A 20,340-nucleotide genomic window follows, 5' to 3' on the forward strand; every position below is an offset into this window, starting at 1 on the left:
TCTTGCTGTGACTCAGTGATGAGGGTCAAGGTTTATATACTGTGTAAAGAAAATGTATGTAGTTTATCATGAAGAGTGTACCCAAAGAACTAACAGTGGCCACTTGAGTGGACTTAAGCATATAGGTAACAGGACCAGAGGGGATGAGAAGATGATGGGAAAGCACAATATCAGTAATTGAAATGCTGAGAATGGAACCGCCAACAAGGAGGTTTATGGATGTGGTCAGGGTGGACACGCAGGTCGTTGGTAAGACAAAGGAAGACATGGAGGACAGGGTGAGGAATTTACAAGCACTAACTACAAAAACATACAAAATAAAAACATTTTTAATATGAACTCAACTCAAAATAAATTTATTGTATTCAAAATTCAAACTTTTGACCTGAGTACACTGCAGGATTTTAGCTGTATTAATAGTCTTTTTCACTGGTATATTTTTTTACTCTCAATATTAGTATTTTTGTATGTTGCTATATTGCTTTGTAAAAACCTAATAAACATTTAAAAATATAATGCAATGTTAAAATACCCTCACATTATGAGCATTGTCTTCTTCATGATTTGCAGGTGTTTAATTGGTATCCCAGTGCAATGTTATATATATATATATATATATATATATATATATATATATATATATATATATATATACATTAATTATTAAGATGCTATTGTCTTACTTGCAATTGTACACATTCAATAAAGCTCCTCTATATATATATATATATATACACATTAATTATTAAGATGCTATTGTCTTACTTGCAATTGTACACATTCAATAAAGCTCCTCTATCAATCAATCAATCATAAACAATATTTAGCAGAGTAGCCAACTTTGGGATTTTGGTTGGATGTGCACGCGTCAAAATGTTTTGTCACCCTAACCCTAATAAAAAACAATCCTCCTTTATTAATAAAAATAACAACAGAAGGGAAACTGTGTTTGATTCCTGTCCTCTCCATATCCACGATCCTTCCTTTTTCCAAAATATTTCAGTAAGCTCATCTATCAGCATGTAAGAGGCACATAATGAAAAATGCTTAAAATGGCTGGGCGTGAAGAGGACCCTGGTTGAAGCTGAAGAGTTTTAGCCATGCTCATGCCCCCAGAACCATTTTCTGCAGTGAATTTGCAAGGAGAAACAGGGAGGATGGAGGCAGCAGTTTATCCAACTTTTTACAAGCTGGACAAAATCTATCTTCATATGCCAGCAGCTTCTGTTCCCGTGTGAGTCTTCTCCAAAACTGGAGAGAAGAGGAACAGACACCGCTGAAATGATCTTCTTTTAAATAAAAACCTTTGAAGCCCCCAAATCCCCTTCATTTTGCACAATATGGTCACAACAGTCCATAGTTGAACAAACATTTCACAATTTATATCTCTATTACATACAGTAAGTTATGATGGCACAATCACATTATAACACAAGTATATTGTTAATCTTTAAAAACCTGACTGGAATGACACATTAAATGTAACATGCCGGTAAAATAAAATTATGAGTAAATCCTATGTAAAATATATTGGTCTTGACTTAGATCAGACCTTATGTGGCGATTTTATAGCTGACAAAGTGATCAGCAAATCAAATGCAAAATAAAGTTTTTATACAGACAGGCCAAAGATTTGGATTTGCATATGAGAAAACTTCTTCCATCAGCTTTGATACAGTGTCACATGGACTCTGCCAGTGTAGCCTGGTATTGTGGTCTGACCAAGTGTAATCAAAGGAGGTTGCAGATTATGCAAAACGAGATCACTGGCTTTCTCCTCTCTGCACAACCCCAGACCCACATAGGCCTGGCTGAATTTAGAATGGTCATTATATTGCCTGCTGAGCTCAGAGTTCAACAATAAAAAAAATAAACCATATGTTTAATATATTGAATGAGCAAGTGCCAAATTACTTGGATGCTTCTTTTAAATTTACAGCTGCGCAGCACAAAATTAATACTCAGTCGAGTACCTTGTCTCTGGTCATTCCTCAAGTGAAGACCCGTGGGACTTCGTCCTTCAAGTGCACTGGAGCTAAACTATTTAATGGTCTGCCTCGAAAAATAAGTTTTTGAATTGAAGCCTCTTCTTAAAAACAGGGTGAGACAGTTTTTATTCCAAGAATTGGCTCAACAAGAGAACAATCAATTTATTATTGAGAAAAAAATAAAAAATACGATAAATATTTTTATTTTATTAAAGGTTATGGGTTTTGTGTATGTATGAATGTTTGCTTGTGAGTATTTTGTTGGGCCACAATGGAAACAAGCTTTTTTATGCTTTATTCTGTTACCCTATTATTTATGTATTTATGTGTTTAGTTAATATATTTTTGTATGATTTTTTTTTGCATGTTTTAACAAATTCAAATCGTTCCACACATCTGCTATGTTAAAGATTGGCCAACAAATGTTGCCATATTTAATTGCTTCAAACACTGAACCATTTCAACACAATTTATTCATCTTGATTCAGTGGTTCAAAATACAGTTTCTCTGTCAGCGGAATTATCAATAAAATACTTTAGAGACCACATGTTCTCAGAGCATGTGCACAGATAGACTTATAATCATGAATACTTGCTAACCAGGACAATAAATAACATACCATATGTCCTTTAAATTACCTAGTTTGCAACTAGTTGAAGTCTGTAGCCAAAGTTCTCAACACACAATTAGTCTGATGAGGCTCCGTCTGTAGTGGCAAGGGACCCAAAGTTAGTATAGGCTTTTGATGGGCTTACCTTCTTATCCAAAACTTTTTATGATGCATCAGTGGCTGACTCAGAACTATAAGCTCTGAAGCTTTGCTCGAACTCTCTCTAAAGTCTTCATGAGGCAGCTGACGTATCAGATGACAGGCTTTCAGCGAATCAGTGATCACAGAATACTGCACTGAGAACGCTGTCAGCAGATGTTAACAGCTGTTAACATCTGGGTGCGCAAATAATGCACTGTGATCTGGTCTGGTCTAATCTAGTCATCAACAGAAAATAAATGGGAGATACTTTTATTTTGGCGTGACATTTCTTACTTGAGCATGAGAGTGATGCTGAAAGCGTAAGTCTCACGCCAGATGCTGCGTCGGATCACCATACATTATCACAAATCACCATACATTCATTAATTCAAATTAATGAATGTATGGTGAGAACAGACAGATGGATGGACGCAAAGTCTTCACAATACCTGATGGCCATATTTGATGGCCTCAGGTAAAAAATTAAAACTGTCAGACCTTGGCAATTGAAGTCCAGGCAAACATGCACACTGACTAGTAAAGAGACATCATCCTACAGGGTCACATAAAAAAACACTCAAAACTATTAAAATGTTGAAGCCATGAATGACAGTCAGCGTTTATGATACACCATTTCATAGAAACTGCAGTTGCTAAAGTAGTGAATGAACTGTTATTGCCTCTGGATGCAGACTCCATTTCAGTTGCTACGGCTATTAGATGAGAGTGCTGCATTTGGTACTGTTGATCACTGTGCTGGAGAGAATTGGATTTTTTTGAATCTCTGTTTATGATGATGGTTGCCATCCAGGACCCAAGGTGGGTTCTGTGGTGTAGTGTATGCAACAACGCACAGCACCAACACATGCTTCCAGACCTGACCTGGCATCTGTTCATTTAATCTCATGGGAGAGGTTCTACATGTCAGATCAATCACAGTGCATTTTCTGTAACAGCAGTATGTCGGAATTTTCCACTGTGAAGTATGGGTACCTCAGGGGAGGGTTCGACCTGACACAGATACTTATCCCTGGACATTGCATCAAGAGGACGAGTTTACAACTCCCCCTGGATGGAACACCACTTCATTTAAGTTATGTCCCCAGACAAGACTGGCACCAATGTCCAGGTGAGAGTAATGGGACAATATAGACGAAGTGTCTTTTCCAAGGGCACAGACAGGTAGCCTGACCAGGAATCGAAGCCACATCTGCATATTGATAGTCCAACTCCTATTCCACTGAGCTACCTGCTCTCCATTATTACTATCATCACTATTGTTTTTGTGTTGTTTGTCTTTGCTTCCTCTACAGCTATGCTCCTAATCATGGACAGATGCTTTTGGATAATATGTTTCTTAATCTAATGGGCTCGGTCTCACTTTCTTCAGCGATTCTTGGATTCAGGCATACAAAACAGTGATTGCGCATTTTCTTTCTTTCTGTTATTAATGCTGAGAAATGGTTCACTGAGACAACTGAATGACTTGTAAACTGAGATGCAGGGACATGCCTTTTCTGTTACTACCTCACTTTCAGGTACCATGGGTATACAAGCAATGCAAAGGTAGGTATTAGGCTTTAATCCAATCACTTCCACACTAATGAACCTTATTCATGGCTATTATTAAAGGGAGTCACATTCAGTCATTGAAGAATATCGTATAATATCTTCGGCTAGTAAGATTCGTAACTACATAGTAGGTAATAACATGTGAAATGTAGCTGTTCTGTATTTTCAGTGTGTTAAATTAATTGAATTTAACTCTACGTTAGGTAGTACTGCCTATGCCACTGTCCTACCTACCTGGATTAGAGGAAGGATATTTTAATGTGATGGGACAGACAAAGTCTGACCTTTAGTGCTCCAAGTAAACAGAACACAAAAGTGCTGAAGTGTGTCACATCTGTCCAGGTGATTAGTGCCATGCTTACCCTCCTTTTGGAGTTTTCTGACCTGGCAGTCTGCAGATAAATCCACCTCTTCACCTCTAAACCCTTCACAACTGATGGCTTATCAGCACAATGCAACACAATCCCAACAAGCAGGCCAGGTACAGTGGTGTTGGGTGACTTGCTTTTGTAAAGTGCGAAAAACTGTTGCTGCAGTTTCACAACACAATGGCAGAAGGTGGAGACGAAGATCCTTTGAGGTAAAAGTGATTGTGTTGTGTTCGTGCACTGTTTCCCTTGTTTATTTACTCACTGCGACTAACCACAGACTTACAGTCAAGTACATAAGCCCTCATAAAAAAACATTTGTTTATCATCCCTGCCCACATGCCGATATTGGCCTGCATCAAATTTTTTTTAATTAATTTATTTAATTGCCAAATTTGTGACAGAGATGGAGTAGCTTCCTGGCTCTTTGAGATCAGATTTTAAAGTTGTGCTATTAACTTATAAAATTATTCACGGACTACACCTACACCTCCCTTTCTGAGCTGACCTATGTACCAGCCCGGGCTCTGCGTTCTCAGGGCACACGACTACTTTCAATTTCAATTTATTTTCATTTATATAGCGCCAAATCACAACAGAGTTGCCTCAAGGTGCTTAACACAAGTAAGGTCTAACCTTACTAACCCCCAGAGCAACAGTGGTAAGGAAAAACTCCCCCTGAGGAAGAAACCTCAAGCAGACCAGACACAAAGGGTGACCCTCTGCTTGGGCCCCATGCTACAGACATGCTTTACAGAACAATTCTCAAAAAGAATATACAGGAAAAGCTGTTGGTGCACAGGACAGGAGGGTCTCCAGCACAATTTCCACACCCATCTCTGGATGGAGCTGCACCTTAAACAGAGAGGAAAAACAGAATCAAGCATCAGAAAGACAAGAAATACTGTATAATTTGACAGCACTAAACAACAAGAAAAACAGGAAATACTAAGGTGATCGCCGGCCACTAGCCCTGAGCTTCACTGAAAGACCCAGAATTTAGGTAAAGTTAGTTACTTTGTGTCCCTAAGGTGAATAAAAAGTCTGTGGGTCACAGAGCCTTTTCTCATCATGCACCTGTTTTGTGGAATGATCTCCCTGTGGAGATAAAACAGTCATATTCTGTAGAGATTTTCAAGTCCAGATTTAAGATGCACTTATTTTCCTTTTGTATGGCTAGTATACTGGCATAGTATGGTACTATGCTTCCTATCCCTTTAAATTCATTTTAATAGTAACGGTACAGGTTTTGGCCTCAACTTTATCTAATATCATCAGAGGGAGTTTTTCCTCACCACTGTTGCCTGTGTGCTTGCTCTAGGGGTTGGTAAGGTTAGACCTTGCTTGTGTGAAGCGCCTTGAGGCAGCTTTGTTGTGATTTTGCACTATATAAATTTAATAAATTGAATTTAAATAAAGTGAACTGAATTTCACTGACGGCGGTACAGCTGGTGCAAGAACCGACATGTCCGCTAGGTGGCGAGTACGAGGTCTGTCCATAAAGTATTGTACCTTTTTATTTTTTTTTAACTATATGGATTTGATTCATATGTTTTCACGTCAGACAAGCTTGAACCCTTGTGCGCATGCGTGAGTTTTTCCACGCCTGTCGGTGACGTCATTCACCTGTGAGCATGCCTTGTGGAAGGAGTGGTCCCGCCCCCTCGTCGGATTTTCATTGTCTGGAAATGGTGGAATTATTTGGGTTTTTTTTCCATGAGAATTTTTTCAGAAGCTGTTAGAGACTGGCACCTGGAAACCATTCGAAAATTTATGAGAACTCCTTAATCCAGACAGAGTTACCACACAGTATCATACTGCTTGTATTTCTTAATGATCACTGTATATGAAGTCCAAGACATATTCAGTGACGTTGAAAGGTTCATGTATCCATCCCCTGACTTTTCCAACAAAAACTGGCTGTAAAATTGATGATTTGTTTATTTGTTTTTAGAATAATCCTCATGTTTGACCATTTACCTATGGACTCTGAAAATGGATGGCTGTAATTCCTAAATAATTAATGCAATATATTTGTTAAATTAGCTGAATTTCAGCTGAAAGCCTATGCTACATGCACATCTGGGTTCATTTCAACGCCGTTGTGGCGGCCGTACAGAAGCAAAACTACGAAAATGATGTCATTGTCCAACTACTTAGGGACCTGACTGTGCCTTTGTTGAGAACAATATGCATAACATAACTTGTGGCAAAGATAACAGTTCAATACAGTAGTGGTTCCGTTCAATGTTTATTCTTACAGCAAGTATTTGAAGCAACATACAATTTAAAATTTCTCACAGCTACACTTGATATAATCTGATTTGACTGTTCAACTAGACATTGTTTAAATCACTCCAAAGAGGAATTCCATCCATCCATCCATCCATCCATCCATCCATCCATCCATCCATCCATCCATCCATCCATCCATCCATCCATCCATCCATCCATCCATCCATCCATCCATCCATCCATCCATTCATTTTCTGAACCTCCTTATTCCATTTAAGGGTCATGACTGGAGCATATCCCAGTAGTCATTAGTCGACCCAAACAGAAAAAAGACACAAGACAATTTCTTTCAACGGCGATGGGGTGCAAATTATACATTTTACACAAATTATGGTGATTTAAGCAGGCCTTGGGACCCTACAGCAGAGAATGTCAAAATGGATATGTAAAACAGTCTTAATTTTTGGTCAAAGGGTAGGAAATGGTCAATACACACAGAGAAGGCAGTCTGTGAGGCAACAGTATCTGTGAGGGGCAAACCAGGAAGACAGTCCAAAGGGAAGTATGCTGGCTCATTAACTGCCTCTATGCAAAAAGATAATTATTAAAGAAGTCAATGTCCATGTACCTATAAACAAACAAATACAATGACACTTGCCTGTGTCAGTGGGAAAACTAGATATCTGAAATGGTGGAACAAGAGCTTCCCATGTGATCTGGTCACGTGGGTGAAATACCTCTACTGCAGCCTTTCTCAAACAATGGTCCGGGAGCCACTGGTGGCCCATGATTGGCCTCTAGTGGTCCTTGAATATATTGGTAAAATATCGCATTTGAAATGAATATCATATTCTAGCTGAAGTGTTTCTCAAACTTTTTCAAAATGACTCCAAAGTCTAATAGAGAGTAGCATATAAGTATTATTTTCATTAATTCACCCTGTGTATGTTTGTTTATTTTGATATTTGGGAAATTAGTTGATCCTTGAGTTTTTTTGTTGTTTTTTGTTTTTTAAGTGGTCCTTGGTCTGAAAAAGTTTGAGAAACTCTGTTCTATATGAGCCATTGTAATGATGCAAGTAAGCTGACAGTCAAGAGGTTCAACTAAGGCTAAGAAATAGCACAGTCCACCTTTGGGATATGGAAAATGTAATGCACATTTCCATCCATTTTCTACACCCGTTTACTCAAATTAAGGGTTACGGGACAGGATGGGGGTGGGGGGGGGGGGGTGAGGCTGGAGCTGATCCCAGCAGTCATAAGGCGTGAAGCAGGGTACACCCCAGACAGGACGCCAGTCTCAGGGCCACATATAGACAGACAAACACATTCACATTGGCATGCACACCTACAGACAATGTAAAGTTTCCAATTCACCTAACCTATATGTCTTTGGATGTGGGAGGAAATCGGAGCACTCGGAGGAAACCCATGCAAACACGGGGAGAACATGCAACCTCCAAATGTGGGAATCGAACCCATGGCCTTCTTGGTGTGAAGCGACAGTGTTAACCAATAAACCACCATGCTGCCAGTGGCTTAGTACCCCAATCACTCTCATATTTGAAAGTGAGGTGCAGACTGGCACTCACTATCACCTGACAAAGTTTGATCTGGATCTGATCAAGACTACAGATTTTGTGTTGAGTGATATTTTTTTAAACAAAAATGTTGATTGTGATAATAAAGTATTTTGTTGTCACGTACAATGTTTGGCGAAATTCTATCCTAGGTCTTTTGGATCCTTTGGATCTATGAAGCTTAAATAGGAAAAAGTATCGGTATCGGTGATACTGAGCCTGTATTTACTTGGTATTGGATCAATACCAAAATTCCCGGTACCGCCCACCTCTAGTACTGGATGCAAATGAGAAAATAAAAGTGAAATGGCTTTCAAGAAACAGAGAGACTCTGAGGAATAAAATAAAATAAACATGTCACTTGTCATGCATGTTAACTGATGTGCATGTCTTAAAAAGAAAAAGATGTGCAGACCAAATAACTTTACCTGCTGCCTCTGGGCGCCTCCACCATCGGCCGTTGCCAAGGTTTCCGTGTACGCGCTGCGCGCGCGGCTGTCATACAGTACTGCCAGACATGGCGGCGGAGCTCCAGCCCGAGTGGATCGCTTGTCTCCCTTCTTCCTGGAGTTATGGGGTGACTCGAGATGGACGTGTCTTCTTCGTTACGTAATTATCAATTTAAAAAAAAAAAACATGGTTGTAGCTGTTTGTTGCTTCGAAGAAAGTCACCGTTGTAATGCTTTTCTCCCCTCCTTGTCTCAACAGCGAAGAAGCCAAGAGTACAACCTGGCTGCATCCAGTGAGTGGCGAGGCGGTAATCACAGGGCACAGGAAAACTCCAGGTAAGCTGCCACTCACTGCCCGCAAGTTTGTCTGTTGTTCCGGCTGCCGACACGCATCACTTCCCACGCGTTGAGGCTGTGACAACCTTCCACGCCGCGCTCCTGAATGCACGAGTGGACTTTGGCGGTCGTGCTGTGGAAAGTGAGCTCTCTCGTGCCCACCTCTGCCCGAGTGTTGCGCCGAATTTTGTGACCTGTCAGATTCGGTGGTCACGAGGGAAATTAGACATTAGGAAATTTCCCTGTTTCATTTGAGTCCTGGTTTTATTTATTTATTTTAAAATACATTTTTAAAGTGAAATACGCAACAGAAATGTGCAGAAATTACAGATTGTTGACATCCATCGTTTTGTATACGTAATTAATCCCCACTTTGTGAAATTAGGTGTTTTGAATTGTCCTGACTTTCTGAGACTTGAGCAGGGTTTCGAAGTGCTTTCCAGTGAGACACTCCCACATATTAGAATAAAGGGGTGCTCTTAAAAACAAACAAACAAACAAAAAAATAGATGCTGGACCCTTAAGACTCCTTTGTGGATCTATGTCTATTTCTGGATTCAGGCTGTCTTTACTTGACGGTGGAAAAACGGTCACACTGGTCATTGTAGCATAATTACTGTCATTTGCAGTGGCAGATGACAAATGATGATGCAAGAAGTGGTTATTTTTCACTGTTACTGAGAGAAACAATAATCTACTTAATTGAACGATCCAGCAGAGTTTGAGCATTTCACACAGCAGGAAGCTCTGGCTCTGATGGTTGTTGTTGTGGAGGTTCCTAACGTGTGGGCCTCAGCTCCCTAGTGGGCCATGAAGGTGTGCCATATGAGGTTATTAATGGGAAATAAAAACCTTTAGAATTTTCAATTTTGCAACAAAGTTTAAAATTGCTTTAAAAAATAAAACTGGGAAACTGTCTTTAGTTAAATACTACATCTGTTGCTGTTCAGCTTTTCTCATTGTAAAATATAAAATAACATCGGCTTTGACTTTGTTGCTACTGCAAGTGGTAAAAGGTGAAAATTTTTGACTGTGCCATCATGATGTATGGTTGTTGTGCTCACAGCCAGCAGTGGTGAAATTTTGTGTTTTCCTCTCATCAAAAGTAATGGGATGTCTGGCTTACAGTCTGCCATTTATGGCACCTTGATACTTGCACAAACTTGATCCCTGCACTGCCGCACAATTCCTCGTGCCAATGTGATCTGCTTTGTCCCACTTGACACCACACTATATGAAATAATCATTTTGTAGCCGATGACACATTTGCTCTCAGAACTTGGCTGTTGAAACCATTCTCTCATCGCTCCCAGAATCGCAGAGAATTTATCTACAGCTGTCTTGTGTGGGTCGTGCGGTGGAGAATGCTTTTGGAATCTTGTCACAAAGGTAATCATTTATAATATATATTGTAATAGATTGGTAAAACGGTTGCATTTTCATTCCTTCTTATGAGTTAGATAATGTATCTGTAAAATTATGTTTATTATAGGTATAACATGTCGTCATAATTGTTCAGATGCGCTGCGCACAATGACACACATTGACACACAGGAACATGCAGTGTTTTCAAATAGGTTGCACAGTGTTCATGACATTAACCCTCTGGGGTCCGAGGACATTTTTTGCACAGTTCACTCGCCTGGGATAAATGTTTTATTGTTGCTGTTAACAGCTCTCCCTGCATGCCACAATCAAGTTTTATGTCTCTTTTTTTTCAGGACAACCTGTGCTTTCATAATATATATGCTTTTGTTGTGTTTTATAAGTGTAATAAAGGTTTACAATCAAAAATAAGGAAGTAAAAAGTAAAGCGGAAAATAATTTTCCACACACATTTATTCAAAACACACAGCAAACTATAATAAACAACTGTTTTGACACTTTATCAAGGTAATTTGAGGTCTTGTGTGAAAGACTGTACAACAAAAAGGTTCAAACAATAAATACAAATGCACATTTTGAACAATATATACAAAATGGTCTATGCTTTTTTGTGTTCATGGTAAAAGCAACAGAGTTATCCAGTAACATTCACATGCAAACTAGTGGAGCAATCCTGATACAGGGATGAGATTTTTCCGCGGATCCGCGGATTTGACAGTCCCGGGGGTCGATTTTGTGAAACGTCCAAATCCGTTGAGAAAATTTTAGGGGGGGTAAGAATGCAAACAAAAAAAAAAATTAATGCCAGGAGTACCTTTGTTTAATAAAATTGTCGTCTATTCAGAACACTGAGTGGTCTTTGTTTGTTATCGCCGACGCAGCAAGTTCGATCAGTCCGTCAGTCAGCCGAACACGGAAGTAACGCTGTGCTGACAGGGCTGTACAGTGCAAGCGTTTTGCTCGCATATTGCGCCTAAAATTTGATTGTGCGAGGAAAAAAAATAAAACGGGCGCACGTGTGCAAGAATGTATTTCAACCCTTTCATTCGCATTTTGCTCCTAAAATAAATACAGTGGTCCCTTGTTATAACGCGGTTCACCTTTCGCGGCCTCGCTGTTTCGCGGATTTTTTTAGTCCAATTTTGCATGCTTTCTTTTTTTTTTTTACAGTGCATTGTGTTCCGCGGCCTCATCAAGCAGCCGGTCGCGACACTGCGAAGGGAGAGCACGCGCATTGTGTTCTGCGTGTCTGTTTATAAGAATCTTCTCGCCCAGAAGAAAAAAGAGCGCCAACAACTACCCATAACTGTGTTCTACACTCGGAAAAAGACACCTGCAGCGAGGTGTGAGTCAGTGGAAAAAGACGTGACAGCGCAGCGGCGCCAGGATGAAGAGGCACGATCAGGGGAACTGTGAAATACTGGTCAGTCACTATTAATAATTTCTTATGTGTCCAACCTCGTACGTTGATCGTTAAAATTAAATTCGTTAGTTCTAAAAGCCATCATAATTATTTATAGGAAAACGTTCTATTTTTATTTCTCAAACAAATGTTTGGGCCTGAAAACAGGTTGGTCTTATTTTTCTACTTAGGTTTGAACTTTGAGAGTGTTTACACATGAGAGAAAAGTGAGAAAATGTTAATGCCTGTTTGAGAAAAGTGTATAAAGTGTGTAGTGAGGGGTTTTACAGCTTTAAAACGTCTATAATAATTGTAAAAAATAACGCTGAAGATCACCAAAAGAAGCAGCCAAGCGGTGTCCACCACTGAAGACCTCATGAGGATCACCCTGGAGGGGCCAGCTTTAGAGGACTTTGATCCACATCCTGCTGTGGACCGTTGGTTGAATGTAGCTAAGCGTAGCAGGCGACCTGAGTATAAAAAGTGGGACCGGGATGTTATGTGTGTGTGAGGGTTTAAAATAATACAAGAAATACACAGCAAAAAGTAATGAAATGGACAAAAGCAATGATGTAAATAATGATAGAAAAGGAAGTAAAAAAACAATGAAATAAATACAACAATAGAATCATATAAAATGTGCATGTATGTGTGGAAAAGGTACTCTCTGTACAGTATGTGTCTTTGCGTTAATAATAAAATTGTATCAAGAAATTTCACAGTGCTCCTAAATTTTTTCATTTAGGAGCACCTGTGCTCCTAGTGAAAAAGCTAAGCGTACAGCCCTGGCTGATCAGTGACCAGTACGAAGTACGGTAGGTGCACAATGAGCATGTGGTGTAAGGGAATTAACTGTGTAGTCTTTCAGCTTCCAATATTCGGTAGTTTTCGCTCCAACAAATCATAAAAACCGAGACGGTATCGAAGCGCAATCGAAGCTATTACTTACGCACGTTTTCATTGGTTATTACAAAGCTTATGACCAATCAGCGCAAAGGTTATATATGCGTTTCTCCCGCCCTTTCTTCGGTGTTGCGCACACACACACACACACAGTCAGTGGATTATGTAAACAGACATTTTGACGTTATTGTAGTGTGCTAGAACATTGTAATTATATATACATGTATGTGTGTGTATATTATATACATGTATATACACGTGATGACAGTGTTATAGGTGGAGATCACATATACTAAATATAAACCTTATATGGTCTGACAGTTCAATGGACATAGAACATTGGATTATACATGTACATGTATGTTTGTTAACAAGTGTGCCATGTTGAAAGTGGAGAATGCTGAAAATCAAGTAAGTCTAGTTATGAAAAAATGTTTTGGTCACAAAAATACACATGTACAGTAGATGGTCTTAGTAAGGGTTTACAGTTTGAATTATAGATATGAACACTGGCATTTTTAGTAGTTTTTAATATCATTTTAGTGCAATTTACATGTTTTAAAATAGCAAAAATGCTTTGGCTTCAGGGGGACTCCCTGGACCCTGGCTTATTCTCCTCTGAAAATCGAATTTGCCAATCTCATCCCTGCTGATAGTTACACACTCTTTGTTTGAGCACGTGAGATTGTCATCAGAGGCTCTCCGTCTGCTCCGTCTGCTTTGAGTGATCACTGTGCGTAATGGCGCAGGGCGCATTTGGAGCCCAATAGTATGTACTCATTGGAGCACCCAGGGGGCTATTCAAACGGGCCAACTAGTAACATATCACTCCTGAAAACGATCTTTGGCTTTTCATGTGAGGTGAATCTGCCCTACGATTGGATTTTGGAAAACCATGTGACGGTGAACCAATTCCGATTGGACACTCACATAGCGCACGTCATCACACAGCTGGCTCGAAAGTCCACAGAGTTAACTTTTCAGCAAAAAAAAGTACGTTTCTATCTCATATTATTAAAAAGTTATTTATAATTAAGTAAAGCTTGGTCTTAGCCATCGTATACAACGGCATCGGCCCCAGAGGTTTAATGCATTCCAGAAGTTTTGAACATTTCAAAATTTTCTTTGTGCACTGGAACGCACCCGAGCACAGTTTACATTGAGTTTACTCACTGGCAAGCTAGGTTGTGTGCCAGTGATATCTAATATATCACTATATTTGATATCAGCTATATACAGTAGTGTTCAGAATAATAGTAGTGCTATGTGACTAAAAACATTAATCCAGGTTTTGAGTATATTTCTTATTGTCACATGGGAAACAAGGTACCAGTAGATTCTCACAAATCCAACAAGAGCAAGCATTCATGATATGCACACTCTTAAGGCTATGACATTGGGCTATTAGTAAAAACAAAGTAGAAAAGGGGGTGTTCACAATAATAGTAGTGTGGCATTCAGTCAGTGAGTTCGTCAGTTTTGTGAAACAAACAGGTGTGAATCAGGTGTCCCCTATTTAAGTATGAAGCCAGCACCTGTTGAACATGCTTTTCTCTTTGAAAGCCTGAGGAAAATGGGACATTGAAGACATTGTTCAGAAGAACAGCATAGTTTGATTAAAAAGTTGATTGGAGAGGTGAAAACCTATACGCAGGTGCAAAAAATTATAGGCTGTTTATCTACAATAATCTCCAATGCTTTAAAATGAACAAAAAAAAAACAGAGACGCGTGGAAGAAAATGGAAAACAACCATCAAAATGGATAGAAGAATAACCAGAATGGCAAAGGCTCACCCATTGATCAGCTCCAGGATGATCAAAGACAGTCTGGAGTTACCTGTAAGTGGTGTGACAGTTGTGCAGAAGAGGTTACAATTTGCCAAAGAACACATCAAATGGCCTAAAGAGAAATGGAGGAATATTTTGTGGACTGATGAGAGTAAAATTTTTTCTTTTTCGCAGACAGTTTGTGAGACAACCCCCAAACTCTGAATTCAAGCCACAGTTCACAGTGAAGACAGTGAAGCATGGTGGTGCAAGCATCATGACATGGGCATGTTTCTCCTACTATGGTGTTGGGCCTATATATCGCATACCAGGTATCATGGATCAGTTTGGATATGTCAGAATACTTGAAGAGGTCATGTTGCCTTATGCTGAAGAGGACATGCCCTTGAAATGGGTGTTTCAACAAGACAATGACCCCAAGCACACTAGTAAACAAGCAAAATCTTGGTTTCCCAACCAACAAAATTAATGCCTCGCAGATGTGAAGAAATCATGAAAAACTGTGGTTATACAACTAAATACTAGTTTAGTGATTCACAGGATTGCTAAAAAAGCAGTTTGAACATAATAGTTTTGAGTTTGTAGCATCAACAGCAGATGCTACTATTATTATGAACACCCCCTTTTCTACTTTTTTTTTACTAATAGCCCAATTTCATAGCCTTAAGAGTGTGCATATCATGAATGCTTGGTCTTGTTGGATTTGTGAGAATCTACTGAATCTACTGGTACCTTGTTTCCCATGTAACAATAAGAAATATACTCAAAACATGGATTAATCTTTTTAGTCACATAGCGCTACTATTATTCTGAACACTACTGTAAATGACAAAATACATTAAACAAAGAATTGTATAAGATTGGTTGGCCCTGCAATGGACTGGTGGCCTGTCCTGGGTATACTCCACCTTTCACATAATGATGTGAAATAATATGTAATATATAATATAATGTAATATATAATGTGTCTTTTTCATGAAAATAACTTATTAAAGATCACATATACTTTTGTGGACTCTTGCTGTAATATGTTGTCAGTGGTTGAGATAGTTTCTGTAGGCATCTAAAAATGCGCATAATCGGATGAAACCTGATGGAAATCTCTCAAAATAAAACAAAACATTATTCGAGGTATGTTTTTGACGAGAATATAACATCATAACTTTATTACAAGGTCAAACGTTGATGTTGCGTGATAAAGACCTTTTAATAATAACTCACTTCAAGAAATAATGGCAAAACTCACATGTAAGTAAAAAAAAACAAACAAACAACAAAAAAAATGATTAATCGATTACTAAAATAATCGTTAGTTGTAGCCTCAGTTTGTTTTAGGAGTGAGAGCATTTTACAGATTAAATGTGAATAAGCCAGTTTTGAGTTTCTCAGTGCGCATGCATTTTCAAAACTGGTGACAGTGTTACTTTGTGCACAGCAGAACAACGTTGTCAGTTGCTTTAGGCCCAATTTTGTATTTTATTGACTGTACAGCGACACAGCACCCATTTGGTGCATTTACCGGATTAGAACAAATCAAAATACTACAGAAAACAAAGAATTTTTACTTGACAGTTTGAAGTGCGTTTTCTTTGTTTAAGAAGACTTCATACACATTAAAATTCACCAGAATATACAAAATTTGACTTGCTCTTTTAAAAAATTTCTGGGGGAGGACCCCCAGACCCCCATAATCAATAGTGTGTTTTTACTTCACAGATTGAAGTGACTTTTCTTTGTTTCAGTGGGCTTCATACTCATTAAAATTCACCAGAATATACAAAATTTAACTTGCTCTTTTAAAAAAATTCTGTGGGAGATCCCCCAGACCCCCATAGTTTGAAGTGAGTTCTGTTTGTTTCAGAGGGCTTCATACCCATTAAAATTCACCAGAATATACAAAATTTAACTTGCTCTTTTAAAAATAATTCTGGGGTAGATCCCCCAGACCCCCCATAATCAATACTGTGTTTTTACTTCACAGATTGAAGTGAGTTTTATTTGATTCAGAGGGCTTCATACCCATTAAAATTCACCAGAATACACAAAATTTGACTTGGTCTTTAAAAAATGTTCTGGGGGAGCACCCCCAGAATCAAGACTACACCCCACCCCCACCACCCTTTTATGTACCTTTATGTTCAGGTTTTGCATTCTTTTTATGCTTTGTCTGTCTCTCCTTAGAGGCTATTTAGAATTGATTTGTATGTTGTATAATGTGTTTATTGTATTTATTGAGGAAAAAACAGTGTGTGCCCACACTACACCACATTTTAGGGAATTGCTGGCATTGATTTTTGCCAGGAAAAAATTTCAGTCAGATGAAAATTTATTGCTTTAACCCATGCGCTAACTTTAATTGAAGTAGACAGCAGGAGTTTACTGTCTGTAAGGTATTCAATATTGACATCCACATTAATCCTCTGGGCCCGACGCCGTCGTATATGACGGCTAAAACCAAGCTTTACTAAATTATAAATAACTTTTGAATGATATAAGATAGAAACTTACTTTTTTTTTTGCTGAAAAGTTAACTCCACGGACTTTCGAGCCAGCCATCGGCCATCTTTGTACTCCTCATAGAAGCTGTGTGATGACGTGCGCAATGTCAGTGTCCAATCGGAATTGGTTCACCGTTACATGGTTTTCCAAAATCCAATCGTAGGGCAGATTTACCTCACGTGAAAAGCCAAAGATCGTTTTCAGGAGTGATGTATTACTAGTTGGCCTGTTTGAATAGCCCCCTGGGTGCTCCAATGAGTACATACTATTAGTACATACTCAGTGTGCCCTGTGCCATTACGCACAGCGATCAGTGAAAGCAGGAGCAGATGGAGAGCCTCTGATGAAATCTCACGTGCTCAAACAAAGAGTGTGTAACTATCAGGATTGCTCCACTAGTTTGCATATAAATGTTACTGGATAACACTGTTGCTTTCTCTGCATAAAGCACTGTTTACCATATCAATGGACAACAAAACTCATAGACCATTTTATATATATTGTTCAAAATGTGCATTTGTGTTTACTGTTTGAACCTTTTTTTGTACAGACTTTCACACAAGACCTCAAATTACCTTTATAAAGTGTCAAAACAGTTGTTTATTATAGTTTGCTGTGTGTTTTGAATAAATGTGTGTGGAAAATTATTTTTCGCTTTATTCTTCCTTGCCTGTTTTTGATTGTAAACCTTTATTACACTTATAAAACACAACAAATCATATATATTCTGAAAGCACAGGTTGTCCTGAAAAAAGAGACATAAAACTTGATTGTGGGATGCAGGGAGAGCTGTTAACAGCAATAATAAAACATTTATGCCAGGCGAGTGAACTGTCCAAAAAATGCTCTCAGACCCCAGAGGGTTAATGGATATTTTGCTATATTTTAATTGGAATTATTAACAGTTATTCTGGCCTCCTGGGGCTTCTCCCTGCATGTGGCAGAGACTAATTGAAAAGCTGTGAGGCCAGCAATAATGTGCGCCTGCCATACTGAACTGAATCAGCATCCATAGTCATTTTGCAGTGCATGTAGGGGAAACAATGGCAAGATAGGTACTACTCGTGGTGCAAAAACTGTGAAATCGATGGGACATTTTTCAGTTTAATGCAGCAATGCTGATCAGTTGTCTTTAAGTAGAGATAAAGATAATTTGAATTTTTTTTAAAGATGTACATCAACTACCTATATAAGCAGAACTATTGGAGTCTTCATTTAAGAGGTTGACCGGTTTGTTAATTCAGGTATTTCATTACAAAAGATTTATTGCCACCAGTATACGAGGACTGTTAAAAAAGTATCCGACCTTTTTATTTTTTTCAAAAAGCTGATGGATTTGAATCACGTGTGCTTGCATGAGCCAACCTTGAACCTTCGTGCGCATGCCGATCGGAGCGTAGCGCGCTCTCCACCGTTGAGCGGCCGTCTTTAAACCGGTTGTACCACTCCTTAATCTGTGTGATGCCCAGAGGATCGTCACCGAAAGCCGTCTGAATAATTTAAATGGTTTCCACCTGGCTGTCTCAAATTTGATGCAGTCGCACTGCTCCAGTCGTTCCGCCATTTCCTTGCAAAGAAAAAACGATGAGAGACTCCACCCATCCTCACACAAAGGCTGCTTACAAGCAAATGACGCAACCGACAAGTGTGAAAAAAATTCACGCATGCACACGAAGGTTCAAGGTTGGCTCATGCAAGCACGTGATTCAAATCCATCAGGTTTTTGAAAAAAATAGAAAGGTCGGAAACTTTTCTAACAGACCTTGTATAATAATAGCGAGCAAATGGTATGGCAGAGCCAGTGGTGTCATTTTGTGAGCTTCTTTTCAGAGTTCTAGTTGAACAGTTCAAATATGTTTGTTCCTGCTCAAACTAGAATTGATTTACCACTGCAAAATTTACTGTGTAGGCTTCATGCGGGTTTGGAAACACTAGTGGCCATGGGGACAATTATAATGTGTCGATCTTCTTCAAATGACTTGCACAATAGTTGAAAAAATGTTGGTCTTGTTATATTTCTGGGAGAGTTCTTTGCAGTGCGGCACAGTTCGATAGTTATTGTAATGCAGTCTTTATGTCCCAGACACATACTCGTACACAGTAACTCACAGAGACAATGAAATCTGTATATGTTTGAAGTAATTTATGGCAGGCCCAATTGTCTTAATAGCTGATAACAGCTCACTAGTAAGTCCCTTGGTCTGCTTCCTTGTTTTCACCTGGGGTCGCCACAGCAGATCCAAGATGGAACTGCATGTTGAATTGGCACAGGTTTTTTGCCAGATGCCCTTCCTGACGCAACTCCACATTACGTAGAGAAATGTGGCAGAGGTGAGGTTCGACTTGGGAACCTTAGGCACTGAAAACAAGTGCACTAACCACTTGGCCACGACCCCTGCCCACTTGGCCACCACCCCTGATACCAGCTCACTGGCACCTCTGTAACTCAATACTGAAACAATAGCTTGTGTTATACATCCAGCAACTGGAAGTGCTAGAAGAATAGCTTGTGTCTGGTAGCATTACAACCTTTATTGGACGCACTCCTCATAAGCATCTTTCAGGTGTCAATATCTAGCAAAAGCCAAAATTCTCTCTGCCCTTGTTCAATGGAATGTACAATCCCAAAAAAGCTGGGGCAATATGGAAAATGCAAGCAAAAACAATGCCGTGATCCCTCCATTTACTTTGACTTATGTTGGTCTTGTGGTGAAATGCATACAGCGGATCATTAACTGGTCTGCTGTGCAGTGCATGAAACTAAATAAAATATTCATATGAATGCTCTTTAAGTATAGCAATTTTTGGAGCATTTCCACAAAAAAATGTACTAAATCAGAGAAGTAACACATTGCTTTCTGTTGGTTTGACAGGCTACATTCTAAAAGTCAAATAACATGGTCACAAATCCACACTAAACAGCAGAATGGATTTTGCCTGAAGCACAGAATTCTTCTCCATGTGTCTCACAACTAGTTCTCTGCAAATTAATAAATTGCTGTTGAACAGATTGGTGTATTTTTATTTTGATTTATTGTGAATTCTTATTAAATATAATACAATTTTAATTGTAACTGAAAATT

The 20,340-nt window shown here is 39.0% G+C and overlaps 1 protein-coding gene and 1 long non-coding RNA gene across 12 annotated transcripts in view; one reads left to right on the forward strand and one right to left on the reverse strand.

Annotated features, from left to right (window-relative positions):
• Positions 1 to 20,340, reverse strand: part of LOC117515636 — a 402,159-nt gene that overhangs the window by 233,080 nt on the left and 148,739 nt on the right. The gene's annotated exons all lie outside the window — the stretch shown is intronic.
• Positions 8,942 to 20,340, forward strand: part of LOC117515633 (pleckstrin homology domain-containing family A member 5-like) — a 366,809-nt gene continuing 355,410 nt past the window's right edge. For 4 of the 11 annotated variants that reach the window (XM_034176276.1, XM_034176281.1, XM_034176278.1 and 1 more), the window contains exons 1-2: positions 8,944 to 9,103; positions 9,203 to 9,279. In XM_034176276.1, coding sequence (XP_034032167.1) covers positions 9,012 to 9,103; positions 9,203 to 9,279 — 169 coding nt within the window. In that variant the 5' untranslated portion in view covers positions 8,944 to 9,011. Of the gene's footprint in view, positions 9,104 to 9,202; positions 9,280 to 20,340 lie in introns of all 11 variants that reach the window. The other 7 variants (XM_034176273.1, XM_034176274.1, XM_034176277.1 and 4 more) reach the window with 4 other exon arrangements.

Source organism: Thalassophryne amazonica, chromosome 8 (assembly GCF_902500255.1).
Source record: "Thalassophryne amazonica chromosome 8, fThaAma1.1, whole genome shotgun sequence".
Classification (NCBI taxonomy): domain Eukaryota; kingdom Metazoa; phylum Chordata; class Actinopteri; order Batrachoidiformes; family Batrachoididae; genus Thalassophryne; species Thalassophryne amazonica.